Below are 15,750 nucleotides of genomic sequence, written 5' to 3'. Positions count from 1 at the left end.
TTGACATCACTCTTTGAGTGCCAGGAAAAAGGTGCATTGCTAACATTACCTTAGTTAGTTAAGTTACTTCACTTTCCTCTTAAATATTAATCCTCAAGAAAATACTTGGCTGAATCAAATTTTTATCATTCCATCAGGTACCTGTTTTTGCTGGCACATGCAGATTCCATATGTCTTGTCCACTGACATTAAACCATCATAATTGATTAACTGATTCTGAAAAACTGTCTAAAACTTTAGGTGGCATGCATTCTGGGAAATTAAAAGTTTAAATTTTTTTAATTACAAGTTAAATGTGAAACATTTTCTGTAAAAATACGCAACGTATCTGACATACCCTGTACAAATATCTTCGTTTTCAGGCGTAAAACTACCGAAGACAACCACGGCTCTGGAGTCAATGCCATATTATTCCTTGTACATAGTGTTTCCTCTTCCAGGTAACTGTGCATTTAATCTTCCTTGGGGACAGGCACAGTCACTTGGAATTTTGTTGTAGTAAAATGATGTAATGTTTCTCCAAGACAGGTTATTTGAATTGAGATTTTATTTGTATTTAATCAATTCAGGTCCATGCAGTTAATTAACTTTCCAAATCTTAAACTTCATAATGCTTGTCAAACAATATGATATGTTATTTTTTCCACTCAGCTCTCCCTTTTTCCTCTAACTGGTCTCATAAGGCTCAAATATCTTGAAGAATTCAACAGAAGGTAGCTCTTGCCCAGTATCAGTTTTCCAGTGTACCATAACTTCTTTTATCTCTGTGAGATAATTTTGTGGCAGCAGGCCTTTTCTTTATTTTAAACCTGGAAAAATCCTCCTGCTTTTAGATACTCTCAGCAAAGAGAGAAGTGCATCAAAGTGTGTAGCCACAAGATTCCTCTTAAAACAAGCTAGAAGCTTCCATAGGTTGATAGTGTTGGAAAAAAAAAGAGAATTTTAGCCAAATATGCTCAATTTGAAAGAAAGGCATTGCACCTGTACATCACTTCAGAAACACACTATGCAAAGGCAATGTTAGCCAAAAGGATTCAGTATGGCTTAAATACTTATGCAGCTTTAAGTTTTTACAATTGGACAGCTTTTTTACTCTTGTGAACCATAAAGCTGGTTTATGGTCTTATGTTGCTTTAAAATCTTCAAGTACCTACTACTATCAAGTATGCTACTTGATATCAGTGCTACTTAACTGAACACAAATTCTCTTTTTATAACTACATGATAACTTAATTATTAGTTTAAGAAATCCTAGCTAAATTAAAAAAAAAAGAGTGACTAAAATTCCTGAATAGATTTTTTTTATAAATTAAGATAAGCTTTTACTATTCTTAAACAGGAGAATCCTATAATGACTTGGAAAATCATACAGTCTTCGGATGTTTTGTATTTATTGGGAAGATACCTGGATAAATTTGACTGTGATCATACACACACACACAAATGTTCAAGCATGATAGCAAATCTGTAAAATCAAACACTGAAAATTGCAAAGTTATGGCCACCAGACCAAATTTAAGTGGACTGCCCCAGCTGCAAACTTTCTAACTATCCCAATTATTCAGATACTCTTAAAAGCAGAGCAGCAGTGAGATTAGTGTGTTATGTGGCAAGAACCACTTATTAACACAGTCAGAATTTTTCATGACTCCGAAACAAAACCGTTGAAGATCACACCAATTTTTTTTTCATTTTCTTCCACCAAACCACATTATTGAGAGTTTTCATAACAATTTTAAGATAAGTTTTTATGATTAATTGAAAACTGTTTGCAGAGAAAGTACCACGTAAAATGAAAGGGAACAAGCCATTGGCAGGCAGTTAATTTTTCCCTTTCATGCCTTAAAGATGAATACCAGTGTTACTTTTCAATTACTATGGATATCATTAGCTCAAAACTCCTGCCAGGGGAGGTTGGCTGTGTAATATGCAAATACTGCCCAGTTACTTAAAAAAATATATAAAACCAATAAACCTTAGACTAATTAGTCTTATCAGTTTAAGTACTATTTTATTAGGCTTTCTAATGCTGGGTGATGTTGATTTCCAAGTATCAAATAGTATCTTCAAGAATATCAGTGATCTTCAATAATTTCTATCACACAGGAAAAGAAGTTCCCTGTCCCCTACTCCTTCTGTGATGAGTGATGCCAGTGCCACTTCAGAGCACGAGGGAAGTTCTTCAGACCAACATGAGGTAGGTATTGTGGTTTGATGGATTTACTAGCATTCAAAACAGATTTCTGTTTTCTTTTTGGTTTTGATTTTAAAATACTGTAACTTACTAAAATCCCTCCATAACACCATCAACAAAACTAAATATCAAGAATTATGAAGAAATTAACATTGTTAAACTGACTATGGCAGTGCATAAAGAATCCTTTGGTAGTCATCTGGCTCTATGACACATGGAATAGCTATGTATAACTAACAAAGTGTTTGGCAGATACTTATCACTAGCAATTCTGACTTTCAAATGGAGGTATACAAGGATTCAAGGGGGAAGGTAAAATAGACAAATCATTATATACTTGAATAATATTGAATAATAGCAGAACCATTTCAACATTGCAGCCATACTTGCTTGGATACATTCTTTACAGTCTTTCAAATGAAAGTATCTTCTTTTTTTTTTCTTTTTTATTCTTTTTGCCATCACTGTATCAGTGTCTTAATCTCTGTATTTTTGCTAAGGATATTGTTATGGGTTTTGTGACACTTTTTGCCTTTCTATGCCAGAAGAACATGTCATACTTGCAGAGCAATAAAAAGTAAGTAGGCAAAAGAGGAAAATCCTGCTACCTCTCAGATTCTTACCAGCATGTTGTTTCAGCAGAACATGGCACTTGGATAGATTCCCAAGCGCACACTGGATAATTGCTATCTGCAAACTAAAGTATCCAATGCACTGCTCTGTGTCCTCATTAGAATAACAAATGGAAAGCGATTTTCAGCCTTTAAAAAGATCTCCGAAAGTCACATACGTCAAGCCTTACACATAAATGTGTAGGATGAGATTTGACTTGCCCTCTTCTGAGATACCTCAAACACTCAAGACTGCAATTTTCCCTGCCTTATTTGACTTGGCAATTTCTGAGGTCAGTATACTGATTACTGTCAGCCTTGGGGATCCTCAGAAGCCTATGTGGCAAGGCACAAATGAGGATTTCTGAAAATTCCCTTATTATGCAGACATGCATAAATGTTTATATATGTATAAATGTATTTTTAAACTTTGTTAATTTTCGCTCAAGGCAGTAACAAGACTATATGCATGTTCTGAATGACACTCTCAAAGAGATCAAGGTTACATTCACAGTTGTGACGGATGTTGCTTGTCTTAAGAAATTAAGGCTATTCAGCCAGATTTACATTTTACATGCTCCTTAATTCCCATTGCTTTTGTTTTTTGATTTGTTCATCTGTTGATCTCTTCAAATAAAGTGTTTCTTGTTTACACTCAGTGGAAATTGGAGGAATATTTGAATAATCCAACTAAAAAATAAGTTCTTATAATTTCAGCTAGTGAACTGTTCTGTAGTTACATCCAAATTCCACTTCCTAATTCTCTTACATTTTATTTGTTTCTTTTAGAAGAATGCAGAAAGTGATGAAATTAATACTGAAATTAAAACAGGTACGGAAAGATGTTTTTCTTTCTTTTTGATGTTGATCCATGCGTTCTGCCCAAATTATTGTAGAGACTGAATTTGTCAGTTTGTCTGGCAAACTTTGTTTAGAATAATTGGGATACCTTTGGTATGTGGATGACAGGTCTCATTATCTTCTTCTCCCTCCTGGTTTGCAGTTATTTCCTAAAAGCCAGGCCAGGATGCAGGATATGCAAGACCTTAATTATTTCTTTTCTCCAAATTGACATGATAACACTTTCAGAGTTTGGGAATGTCAACTGTACACACTTTTCTTCCACGCAAATATTCTTATTGAAATAGTATAGCAAGAGCCAACTTGAGTCAAACATCAATAAATGGCCTCACAGACAAAAGCTTAGAAACTAGGTGAAATTTTAGAAAGAAAATTCTTTGTTACAGTGTCTGTCCTTAAAAAAACATAATCAAGAGAGAGCCTAGTGCCTAAGAGTTAAAACTGTGCAAATGAGTTGGTGAATTTGCAAGAAATAAATCCTCTAGATTCTTCTGAATCCCTTAGAAATCCTCTGCTGGAAAGCAGAATTTCCCAGTAATAATAAATTTGATCATGTGCAATAAGGATTTAAGATAAATTTATTTGGGGGAAAATGCATGCCCTAAAACCAGAATATTCCTAAGCCTTGTTGCCCAATGAAATAGACACTCATGTTAGTCTTGCATCCACTGAATGTCTATGAAGGTCCTGCCAGCATCTCCAGTTCTGGAAAAGTAACAGCAGAAACTCAGAATGGGTCTCTGTGATCATCCCCTTGCATTTAGCAGAAGTTTTCAACTGGAGAAATAAGTGTAGAAATCTATTATTCCAGAGTTGTTAAGTGTCATGTCATTATTAATTTTCATTGCTGAATTCATTTTTATCTCTAGAAGCCTCATGCAGAGGCTGCACATCTGCCTGCTGTCCTGATGGCCACTGTTCTGCACTCCTCCTCCACTCTCACTTGTGCTTGCAGCTCCTGTAAAATCTGTAAAATCCTGTAAAATGGCTCTCTTCTAAATAAGTTTCCCCTACATCACTGAGCAATAGTTCTGGCTGGCTTAGATAAGATAATAAAGATTGTTCCCATTTCTTTTCAGTTCTCTTTATCTATACCTCTAATGCTTTTTGAGTAATGCCATCTTGATGATGGGCTTTATTTTCAAATGTAATTATTTTTCTAGTGTTACATAATTTCTGTGCATTGAAAAGCAATGCTAAAACCTTTTAAGAAAATATATGATCATTTGTGTTCCAAAGCAGAAGAAACAACTGACTGTAAGGACACCCAAAATCTGGAGATGAATGAACAGTTGTTGAAGGCTAGAGCAGGACTATCACCTCTCCTGGCATCTGCTCATGAAAGTAGCTGTGTCCGCCTATGGAGTATTCAGGTAGCCAACTGAATGTCTTTGGGAAGGGACTGAGAAGATAATTCCAGTAATCTTTGGAAAATTGGTCTTTAACTAGCAATTGCAGCAGCAGGTATTTATTGCATCTTTTGGTTATCAGTTTCTTCCATGGACACAAATTAGTTCTGCTTTAGTAACTGCAACAGGGCTTAATGACAAGTAGAAAACAAGGAAATGTGATTTGAAGTAATTATAACAAACTGACTCTAAATTTATGTGAAAGTCTAGAATTTGATTTTTTCACCCACAACATTTGCCTTCTAAGACAGGATGATAGGCAAGGCAGAGTGTCCTACTGTCAGAAGAGGCTAAATATATCTGGAAAATTGTCCATGCCAGCTAGCACTAGTAGGGGAACACCCCAGGAGAGAATAGTGTCCTAACACATAACATTTAGAACTGTTATGGGCTTGAAAAGCCAGTCATGCTACCAAATGGCAAAGGCCTATTTGTCATATCGCCTCAGATCTATAAGGCTTTTTCAGGCAGCATGTTACTCTAAATAATATACACAAAGGAAATACAGCAAGAAGAGAAAGTACCATCATATGATTGGTTGATTGGTAATATTGGTCATTGTGGCAGACAATGATCATAAAAAGTCAGCCACATAAGGCTTTAACAGGAATCCCAGCTAAAGCAAGTCGTGGGAAGAATTCTTTCCATGGGAAGAAGGATCGTGAAGGTAACCTTGCAGATGTTTTATATAAAAATAGAAAATGATGGTAAATGTATCCAAGTATTATAGGTGTGAGCTACGTTGGGTTTTGTTTTCTTCACAGTTGATATATTAGTGTGCTTAGATTCCTACAGGAATCTCCAAATTCATATACCAGTGATGTCATCACTGGAATGATTATCATCATCATTACATGGATGACAAAATAAGAATCTCCTTATCAGCAAAACATTCTCCCTCACATCCTCCCAGTCCTGAAGAGGCAATAATGGAGGAAGTCTACCGGTGCTAACTTGAAAAATAGAGCAAGTTGGTGAAGGAGACATTATGGGCCCATTTGCAGCAAAAAACCAATATTTCTGTAGCAAATGAGGGGCATATTGATGCTATTTCATAGCAAATGAGGGGTAGGTGGTAAAGTAGGGGTAGGTACAACTAGACTGACTTGCCTGAAGAATTAAAGAGCTTGTATGTCCTTTCGACATACAAGAGACAGCAATCCAGAAGAATACACAGCTGTCTTCGTCATTTGGTAGATTTAGAAATTTACTTCTTAGCAGCTTTCTGAAAAGATATGAGCCCAGTAATGTTGAATAGATAAAATCAACGGCATTCAAATTCTGGTGAATTAATATTTTTAATGTAGGTATTATAAGATAAATATGTGAGGGTTGTTTGCTTGTTTGTTTGTTTAGGGAAACTTGATGAAAGAACTTCTGCCATTTTCAGGACATCCCTCAGGTCCTTTGACAGCACTGTGTACAGACATCTTCACTAAAATTCTTTTGACAGGCAGTAAGGGTGAGTAAACATGTTAGTCATTTTGTTCAGGACAGTCAGAAAAAAAAAAATAAAATGGTGTAAATGAGCCAGAAATGAGGAAACGATGATCCAAGTGCTGCCAGGTTTTCTTCATCAAAACTATAATTAAATAATTGCAAAAGGTGTTTTGTTTTATAAAAGGGTGGTGGATTAAAGTTTAGTGTTATAGTGTTATCAGTAGAATTGTTTTCGAGGGCAAAGTTTACTGCTAAGAACAAGCAAAAATTTCAGTTCCATGGTAATAATACTAAATGAAAAGTTGCATCTTGGGCTGTACCAAGAGCTGTGATTCAAACACTGATACAGAGTGCACAGTAATAGCTCCAGCAGTACACAGCTATATAGGAAAAGCACTTGTCAGTGCTAGCAGCTCATTGCTAAACCTTTAATTCTACATGAAGTCTGGCTTTCCTTTGGCAGAATGTTCAAAAGTTTATCTGCTGTCTGATTCTTCTTCAAACCTTTGGAATTACCCTGGCAATCTTCCATTTCTGTATCTGTCATAATGTGTCACTTTGCTTTTAAAATACATGTTAGAACTGTTTTCTGCCAGCTTCCTGCTCCTGTGTGGTCAGATATTGGATGGAGAAAGGGATTTTTCCCCTTTTGTTTCAAAATTGAGCAATAATTTGACTTTTATACTGAAAATGATGGAGAGTTTCGACTCCTCTCTGATTCAAATGAGTAAATGACTTCAGAAAGGCAGCATGCACTGAACAGGATTTCAATTAGTGGAAAAATATCCACCCTACTACCTGTTCATTTGATACTCTCCCTTTGCCTTTTTGCATTTGTTTCACTGTGTATTTGCTTTTCACGCTTTCCACACTCTTCTCTTTTATCTGCAGTGCTGCTACCAATTTCCTTTCCCCTCTACAGATTTTTCCTTGTTATAAAAAGGTCAGCTTCTCTGCCTGCCTCCTCCCTTGTTTGCAAACGTACAGACCTAGAAATCAAATGTGACTGGTATGAAAGTTGGAATTGCACAAAATATTCCTCTGTCTTGTAGTAGAAATGAGAAGTAGGAGGCAACTTTGTCGGGAGAGGGGGAGCCTAGGCAGGAAACAGAGCAGTTGTGGGTAATAAAGAAAGTGGTTCTTTGATTCTAGTTTCACATGAGTGCACTGAAAGGTTGTAAAACATTAAGCATTCACTATGTATACAATTAATTAAACTTTGTCCATTTTACCAGGATTGAAAACCAGTGTAATCTCCAGGAAGCTCTTGTACCTCAGCTGTGCAATAGACAACTGTCATGACAAGATGACTCTTGTTTTTCACTCATAATTTAAAGAAAAAGCTTTACCTTACTTCCATTTCAAACCTGTCCAGTTAGTGACACATTGTTCACAACTTGCATGTGTGTTTCTTTGCATATTAATGAACACTCCATTATTTCTACTCTGAGCTTGTCAATAAAATAGTTATATTCACTGTAAACTTACTGACCTGCGTTCTCTGCTTCATTCTGCCCAGTGTCTACTGAGAGTCAATGGCAGCAACAAGTGAAGTTGTAGCACTAAAGATACTTACTGATGTTTTGCTTTCTCCTTTCTGCAACAGAGGGACATATTTTTCGCTGGAACATGGCCTCATTCTTAGAAGATTCACGAAATAGAAAAAATGTAAGGAATTATCTTTCAGATCTTAACTTGAACAGTATACCCAGACAAACAGAACAAAAGTAATGCAGAGCTCTACAGGGATTAAAATGTTTTCTGCGTATAAAAGTCATATTTTGTGCTTGAAATAGTAATTTGATGCTGTGAAAAAAAAAAAAATAAAAACATAAGTAAAATAGTGTTAGCATTATTTCATTATGTTCAAAGAAGGTATATTAAGAATGAATTAATTAATTTGTGTCCCCTGGGTGGTGTTTCTACCATATGCTATTTGCAGGCTGTTTCATGGAGGGATTATTTTTTCACCTCTTCTAATTTTCAGAAAGACATGCTGGTAAATCCACTAAGCTAGCAACCATGGTAGGGTACAGAACTGCCTCAAATGTGGTTATGTTGCTTTTTTCCCCTCAGGCAATAAAGGAGGAGCTCTGCTGGAGGGCACATGCTGCTGAAGTGGTTGACTTATTTATTGAAGAGGAGAAAAATGTGATAGTGACAGCATCCATTGATGGTTCAGTCAGGTATAAAATGACTACCACTTCTTACTGCTATGGCAAATCAGTTGAGCTACCTTCAAAGTTCCTTTTCTTGCTGCACTTGCATATAGGCTAGAACTTAAATAAAGTGCACTTAAATAAAATGCACTGGGTGCATTTTCTGTTCTGCACCCGAAAGAGCTGGTTTTAATGTAGCACTTCTCCAGAAGTCAGATCTTTTGCAGACTGTCATTTTCTTTCAGCCCTTGCTTTACTTTGAATACATAGGTAATGGCTACATAATTTTAAAAATTGCCTCCTGTTCTAATCCTGTTTTAGCTTTCAGTACTTGTTAAATTGATTTGGATCCTAAGCATGGCATCTAATCAATGTGTACGCAATTAGACCATGAAAGCTTGAAGATACTTGATAGACAACTATAATTCCTTCTCAGCTAACAAGTACATTTGAGGGGTTTCTCTTGGTTTTCTGGAAGTATTAAATGAAGAAATTTTGTGTAGATCCTGCTCTGGTGGCAGCACTTTACTTCAGGAACAATTCAGGATTTTGGTACATGTACTCTTAATTTTCATAAATACAAACATGAACTGGTTTTTTTTCTGTTTTTGCAACAACTTTCTGATTTTTTTCCACTCTCAAATTATTTAAATGATAAAGGCAGTCTCGTTGTTTTTTATGACGAGCACACTGAACTCTAGAGCAGTGCTGCAGAATTTGATAATGTACACAAATACTGTCTCACTTCTGTTCCACTTCTAAAAATATCCATTTTTCTTTTCTGTCCTTTTGCACTGCTTCTACTATGTCTGTAGGCTTTGGCATGCCATGACTGGATATTATTTTGGTTACTTTGGACAAGCCAGGAAGTTTGAATTAACAGATACCAGTCGGTTGATTTTGCCTTCTGATGTTAATGATTTTCCTGCTGTAATTAAAGAGGAGAGCAAACATACAGAAAAGAAGAAGGTTATATATCCTCTCATCCTGGACAGAGACAAGTAAGATCTCATACATTCACATACATGTATGATTAGGGGAACAGTTTTGAAAATATGCTTTAAAAACACCTTTTATCTGAAGGTCAGAAAAAAATAGTACTATTTGTTATTCAGAAAAATCTTTTTAAAGATGTTTTTTTACCCAATATGGATAAATCTTTTCTTTTTTAGTGACCTGGTGACAGTCAGGATTAGGTGACGTTCAAGGTTTGAACTCAGTTACAGTGATGACTAGATACTTGTCTCAGCTTTTAGCCTAATTAGAGGTTGTATATTATATATGCTGTTCAGGTTAGCAGCCTGTTACCTGAACAGCTTAATGTGAATAGTTTCAAGCAAAACACAGATCCTTCTAGAAGAATAAACCAAATTTAATCTTTCAGTTTAAGAAATGGTCATCTTAAACTCGCTGGGATGTTATGGATACATTCACATACATGGGTAGAGGATTCACAGATCATGGCATTCTGAAACTGGCATAAATGTGAGTTTAATAGCAGTCTTCAACTTTTCTTCTAGGTAGAGTTCTTAAGGGAGATGGGTTAGTTACAAGTTCAGTCAGAGAGCCTTGGCCTGTTAGTTTAAGTACATATTTCTAGTCCTGGAACACTCTGGTTCATTAATTAGTGGATTAACCAAGTGAACAGAAATACTGAAGAGGGCATCTTCAGAGGCAATACATGCAGTGTCTTAAGTAACAAAGCAATCCAAATATGGAAAAAATTATTTAGGACTTAAAAAGTCATGCATTGTTTAGTGGTTAGGTTTCATACACCATGTCCATTCTTAGGCTGCCTTTCAACCAAAGCAGTCTGGGACAATGGAAAATCTCTAAGGTGCTTTACTGTCACCTGTGATGAACACTCGACTCCATGTTTCAGAAGGCTGGTTTATTATATTATGATATATATTGTATTAAAATACTACATTAAAACTATACTAAAAGAATAGAGCGAAAAGATTCATCAGAAGGCTAGAAAGAACAAGAAAAGAATGAATAACAAAGACTTGTGACTCTCAGAGTCCGATGTGGCTGCATCTGTGATTGGCCATCAATTAGAAACAACCAACATGCGCCAATCACAGATGCACCTGTTGCATTCCACAGCAGCAGACAGTTACTGTTTACATTGCCCTCCTGAGGCCCTCAGCTCCTCAGGAGGGAAAAATACTAGCAAAGGATTTTTCATAAAACATCATGGCTACAGTCACCCCATTTAATTTGGTATCCTGTTAACAATTATTATTCCATGGAGTTCTTACTAATATAAGTAGTGTCACTGCAGTCAGAACAGTAACTCATCAATACAGAGAAGTGCTTGGCTGTGTTTGAAGGACCCCTGTAGTTCCTCTGAATAGTCAGCAGCCAGATTGAAACCTCTGGAACTAAAGATATAATTATTGAGTCAGCTAATCTGAAAGAAACTTTCCATAAATTACATGCCTGTGTCAAAATGTGAGTACTTTTTGAGGATTCTTCCAATATTTTAGTAAAGGAGAATGGCTGTCATACATTTACATTTACTAAACAGACAATGAGCAAGAAAAGGAGAAATGCTTAACTGCGTAGAGAACTGGGGGAAAAAAGCAGCAGCCACACTCCATGCAATAGAAAGTTTCAGTCTTATCATTCTACAAACTTTGTGTGCTGTCACTTCAAGAGTGACTTGGTTCCTCTGGATTAACTGTGCTAAATATTGTAATGGAGAGCTAGCCAGCCATCATCCAAAAGGCTGTGTTACAGATGCTAAGCTTTGTACTTTGCAGGATGCAGACAATTGTCTTGGGACAAGTCACTTATCTTTGTGATGCCAATATAATTCACTTATTGGATAACTCATATAGTATTCGTCACCAAGGTAACGTTTTAGGATCTCAATTGACAAATCATGTTATAAGTGTTATTAACAGATATATATTCATTGAATCATAGAACCATTAAGGTTGTAAAATATTTCTAAGGTCATCGAGTCCAACCATTAACCAAGGACCACCATATTCACTTCTAAACCATATCCCTCAAGTGCTAATCCAGATGCCTTTTGAACTTTCAGGAACAGTGACTCCACCACCTCCCTGGGCAGCCTGTTCCAATGCCTGACTACCCTTTCAGCAAACAAATTTTTCCTGATATCTAATCTAAAACTCCCCTGATGGAACTTGAGGCCATTTGCTCTTGTCCTGTTGTCATCTGGGAGAAGAGGCCAACCCCCACCTGGTTACAGCCTCATTTCAGGCAGTTACAGAGATCAATAAGGTCTTCCCTGAGCCTCCTATTCTCCAGGCTAAACAACTTCAGCTCTCCCATCAGCTCCTCATAGGACTTACCCTCTCAATCCTTCACCAGTTCTGTTGCCCTTCTCTGGACTCACTCCAGCACCTCAACATTCTTTCTGAATTGAGGGCCCAGAACTGGACACAGCACTTGAAGTGTGCCCTTACCAGTGCCGAGTATAGGAGGACAATCATCCTGGTCCTGCTGGGCACACAATTTGTATATCAACAGATTGAATATCCCAGAATATTCTGAATTGGAAGGGACCCACAAGGATAATCGAGTTAAATTCTTAAGTGAATGACCTGTACAGGGATCAAGCCTACAACTTTAGCATTATGAGCACCATACTCTAGCCAGCTGAACTAGTGACTATGTGTCATTGTCCTTGGCCACCTGGGCACAGTGGCTCATGACAGTGGCTCATGACAGCCACTGTCGATCAGCACCTCCAGGCCCTTTTCCATGAGGCAGCTTTCCAGCCACTCTGCCCCCAGCCTGTAATGTTGTCAGGGATTGTTGTAACCCAAGGGCAGGACCTGGTACCTGACTTTATTGAACTTCTTGCCACTGGCCTTAGCCCATTGGTCCAGTCTGTCCAGGTCCCTCTGCAGAGGTTTCCCACTGTCCAGCATATCAACATTCCCATCCATCTTGCTGTGATCTGCGAACTTACTGAGGGTGCACTCAATCTCCTCATCCAGATCATCAATAAAGATTACTAAACACAACTGGGCCCATCAGTAAGCCCTGGAGAACACCACTTGGTGCCAGCTTGACTTACCTCCATTCATCACCATTCTCTGGGCCTGGCTGTCCAGTCGTTTTTTACCCAGCAAACAGTGCACCCGGCCGAGCTGTGAACAGCCAGCTTCTCCAGGAGAAAGCTGTGGGAAAATATTCCCCAAATGTGCACGTACTTGAAGAGGCACAAACCCATCTGAGCAGCATAGGTGCTCATCCAGATAATTCCTTCTCGTGACTAAATTTGGAAACCAGACATATCAGCAGAGGACACCTTTGTTATGAAAATCACATTCAGGTATTCTAGTCAGAACTGAAAGAAATAGTGAAAAGCCATTATCAGAGAGTTAGCACATGACTCTTGTAAATGGTGTTTATATTAAGATTTCCTGCCTCTACAGGTGACAGCCATACCTGGATTGGCAGAATATTAGTGAAGCACTCTGTGACATCTATAAAGATCCTAATATAAATTATATTTTGAAGATATATGAAATCACTTATACTTCAAAATGATTTCATTTTGGAGCATAGTTCAAAATAAGTTAATTTTGGAGTCATATATGAATATTGTGTTCATAACTGTCATTTTGATAGGAACTTCAGATTTTTTCTGTCTTGTACATACAGGTTGAAGTCACTGACTGAATCACCTTCAGATTTAGAAGAGGCTGAACATGAGGAAGCAGTTCACAGCTTCAAGTTTTTCAGAGCTCTGGCTCCTGAAAAGGTAGCTAATGTATATGACAAATTTATGTTCTGGGTAATGTATAGGAAATAAAATTGTATTTCTCATTTTAAAATTATCCATAAATAACCCTACATATCTTTCTCATTCAATGGGCATGCTAGAACAAAAATGCAAAAACAGAGGGATCTAAGAAATGCCTGTGATTTTCATTCTCATTTTTCATATTGTCAAATTTCAGTTTAGAAGGTAGCACAAACTGATTCACTGTTTTAAACATGTAATAGAAACCCTAGAATTTTCCTCTGCTCCAACAGAAAACCTAAATATCCTAAGTTTACTTTAAGGATGTGTGAAAATACTAGAATAACAGTGAATCCCTGGTTGCATACAATAGTTCCTTCAGGGTTCCTATAAAATCAGAAGCTAGGAGAGTTAGATTTCATTAAATATACTTTCTACAATTCTAACTGAGTATCAGTGGAGCTCTTCCATCTTTACCTGGTTTTAACCTTAAAAGTCATGGGAATATAAAACTTCTCTTGCAGTTGTAGTAAGAATGTAGTAAGAATATCTTCATTACCTTCTGTCTTCACCAACTGATGTACTGACTTTGGCTTCCCTTGGTCAGGTTCAACATATGGAAACTTTTGAGTTTGCAAGCAAAGAGGCTGGTGCGATATTTGGGTTTCTTCCTATATACGAGGTAAGCTCAAGTGTTTTCTACCTTTTGTGGTGGCGTTCATAGCTCAGAAGCCATTAGCACTTGTACGCTATTACAGTGACACACTCTGCCATTCCACTGTTAATTGTCTGCTTCTCAATTTAATTTTCTAACATGATTTGCATTACTACCTATCCAACTCCAACTCCAACTTTGGTGGAAGCTTGAGAATCCAATTGAAGTGAGCATGCCAAACAGTGAGTATTGCAGATGTTTACTCCTCCTGCTCAGCCTCATGTCATTAATGTTTTGCTCAGACTGGATTCTTTTAATCAGCCCCAACCTATTGATTCCCATCTGCCCAAAGCTTTGAGTATTGTAAGGTAGTACTATTTTATTAATGATATTAATGATCTGATCTATTGCAAGCTGTCTAGCAAAGCTTTCTAGGTTTTTATTCTATGGAGCAAGATCAGAGTATTCCACAGGCTTGTCTATCCCACATACCATAGGATGAAAAGAATCACCCCTAGCAAAGGTGCTGATCCCTTTATGTAGAGGGTACCTAGAGAACTAAGGATCAGAGTTAGATGCTACATGGCTGGTTAGGTGGGATTAATAGGATACTTGGCATTCCAGCTCTGCATTCCAATACATATGACCTAATCCTTGTACATGCACCATTACAGCGTGTCATAAAAAACTCAGTGTTCAAATTGTTGGCACATATGCTATTTTTTCTGACCATTAATGTACTTTGGAAATCTGTCTTTTGTTTTCTTCCTGAAAAATAAAATAAAATACTCTGACGCCAATGGCACTGCAATGGATTTACAACAAAATGAAATCAGACTTTTTCTGTAAGCTATGTGCACAAAAAGATATTTTTTTGTCTGTTCTGTTACAAAATGCTATCAATCTGGTCTATTCACCTTAGTATGTTAATTAGTTTTTGAAATTTTTTAAAGGTCTTCAAAGGATCAAAGCTGAGAAGTCCAGTCACAAGGGACGGGAAAAGGATCTGGATTCCAATGAAGACTTGAGTCAAGACAAATAAATGTAGTTTAATTTCTTCATTTAAGTGGACTAGCAGATTTATTTTGTTATTTTTTCTCTGTTTTTCTTTTCAATAGCATTTAAGTCTATTTAATTATTAAGTAGAACATATAGAAAACAGATCTTTACTTTTATTCCAATCCTTCATGCAAGGAATTCTAGTAAAGACAGTGTATGATTATAACTAGATATTGAAAAGGCCATTTATGACTTAAATGTATATTTGCTGACAGTTAGTCTATGTCAAAACCACTGGTTTCCTCTCTGCTTCAATTTGTCCAGTTTGAACTTCTGAATATTGAATATTACACTGCTTTTTTTCTTGCCAGATTAATCATAAAGTCAACAAAGAGTTAATATGCCCTGCTGTTTCTGCCTGTTCGTTCCTTGCTTATGCTTTCAAAGAGTGTGTTCATCCTCTAAGCCAGAAAGGTGCCTGCTGAACTCATATTCAATTAATTATCCATCATGATTCTTCATATCTTTTTTTGCGTTGCAGAATTCCAGGACAATGTCACAACATGACACAGAGCACAGAACACATTTTCACCCTTTGGCTAAGCATACAAATGGTGCCAAGTGTCTCACCTTAGTGAGAAAAAAGGTAATTACATATGCATATAATAATGCATATAACTAGTGATATTA

The 15,750-nt window shown here is 36.9% G+C and overlaps 1 protein-coding gene across 1 annotated transcript in view; it reads left to right on the top strand.

Moving 5' to 3' along the window:
• WDR64 (WD repeat domain 64) overlaps nucleotides 1-15,103 on the top strand; it is a 58,469-nt gene extending 43,366 nt beyond the window's left edge. The window contains exons 17-28 of the mRNA XM_041423513.1: nucleotides 363-440; nucleotides 2,107-2,197; nucleotides 3,595-3,637; nucleotides 4,909-5,039; nucleotides 6,432-6,537; nucleotides 8,122-8,183; nucleotides 8,592-8,701; nucleotides 9,490-9,675; nucleotides 13,325-13,424; nucleotides 14,014-14,088; nucleotides 14,270-14,303; nucleotides 15,015-15,103. Coding sequence (XP_041279447.1) covers nucleotides 363-440; nucleotides 2,107-2,197; nucleotides 3,595-3,637; nucleotides 4,909-5,039; nucleotides 6,432-6,537; nucleotides 8,122-8,183; nucleotides 8,592-8,701; nucleotides 9,490-9,675; nucleotides 13,325-13,424; nucleotides 14,014-14,088; nucleotides 14,270-14,303; nucleotides 15,015-15,103 — 1,105 coding nt within the window. The remainder of the gene's footprint in view (nucleotides 1-362; nucleotides 441-2,106; nucleotides 2,198-3,594; nucleotides 3,638-4,908; nucleotides 5,040-6,431; nucleotides 6,538-8,121; nucleotides 8,184-8,591; nucleotides 8,702-9,489; nucleotides 9,676-13,324; nucleotides 13,425-14,013; nucleotides 14,089-14,269; nucleotides 14,304-15,014) is intronic.
• Nucleotides 15,104-15,750: the final 647 nt, after the last annotated feature.

This window comes from Onychostruthus taczanowskii, unplaced genomic scaffold (genome assembly GCF_017590055.1).
Source record: "Onychostruthus taczanowskii isolate IOZ18803 unplaced genomic scaffold, ASM1759005v1 scaffold78, whole genome shotgun sequence".
In the NCBI taxonomy this organism is placed as follows: Eukaryota; Metazoa; Chordata; class Aves; order Passeriformes; family Passeridae; genus Onychostruthus; species Onychostruthus taczanowskii.
Note: the sequence above shows the minus strand (reverse complement) of the source record. Positions and strands in the feature narration are given on the sequence as shown.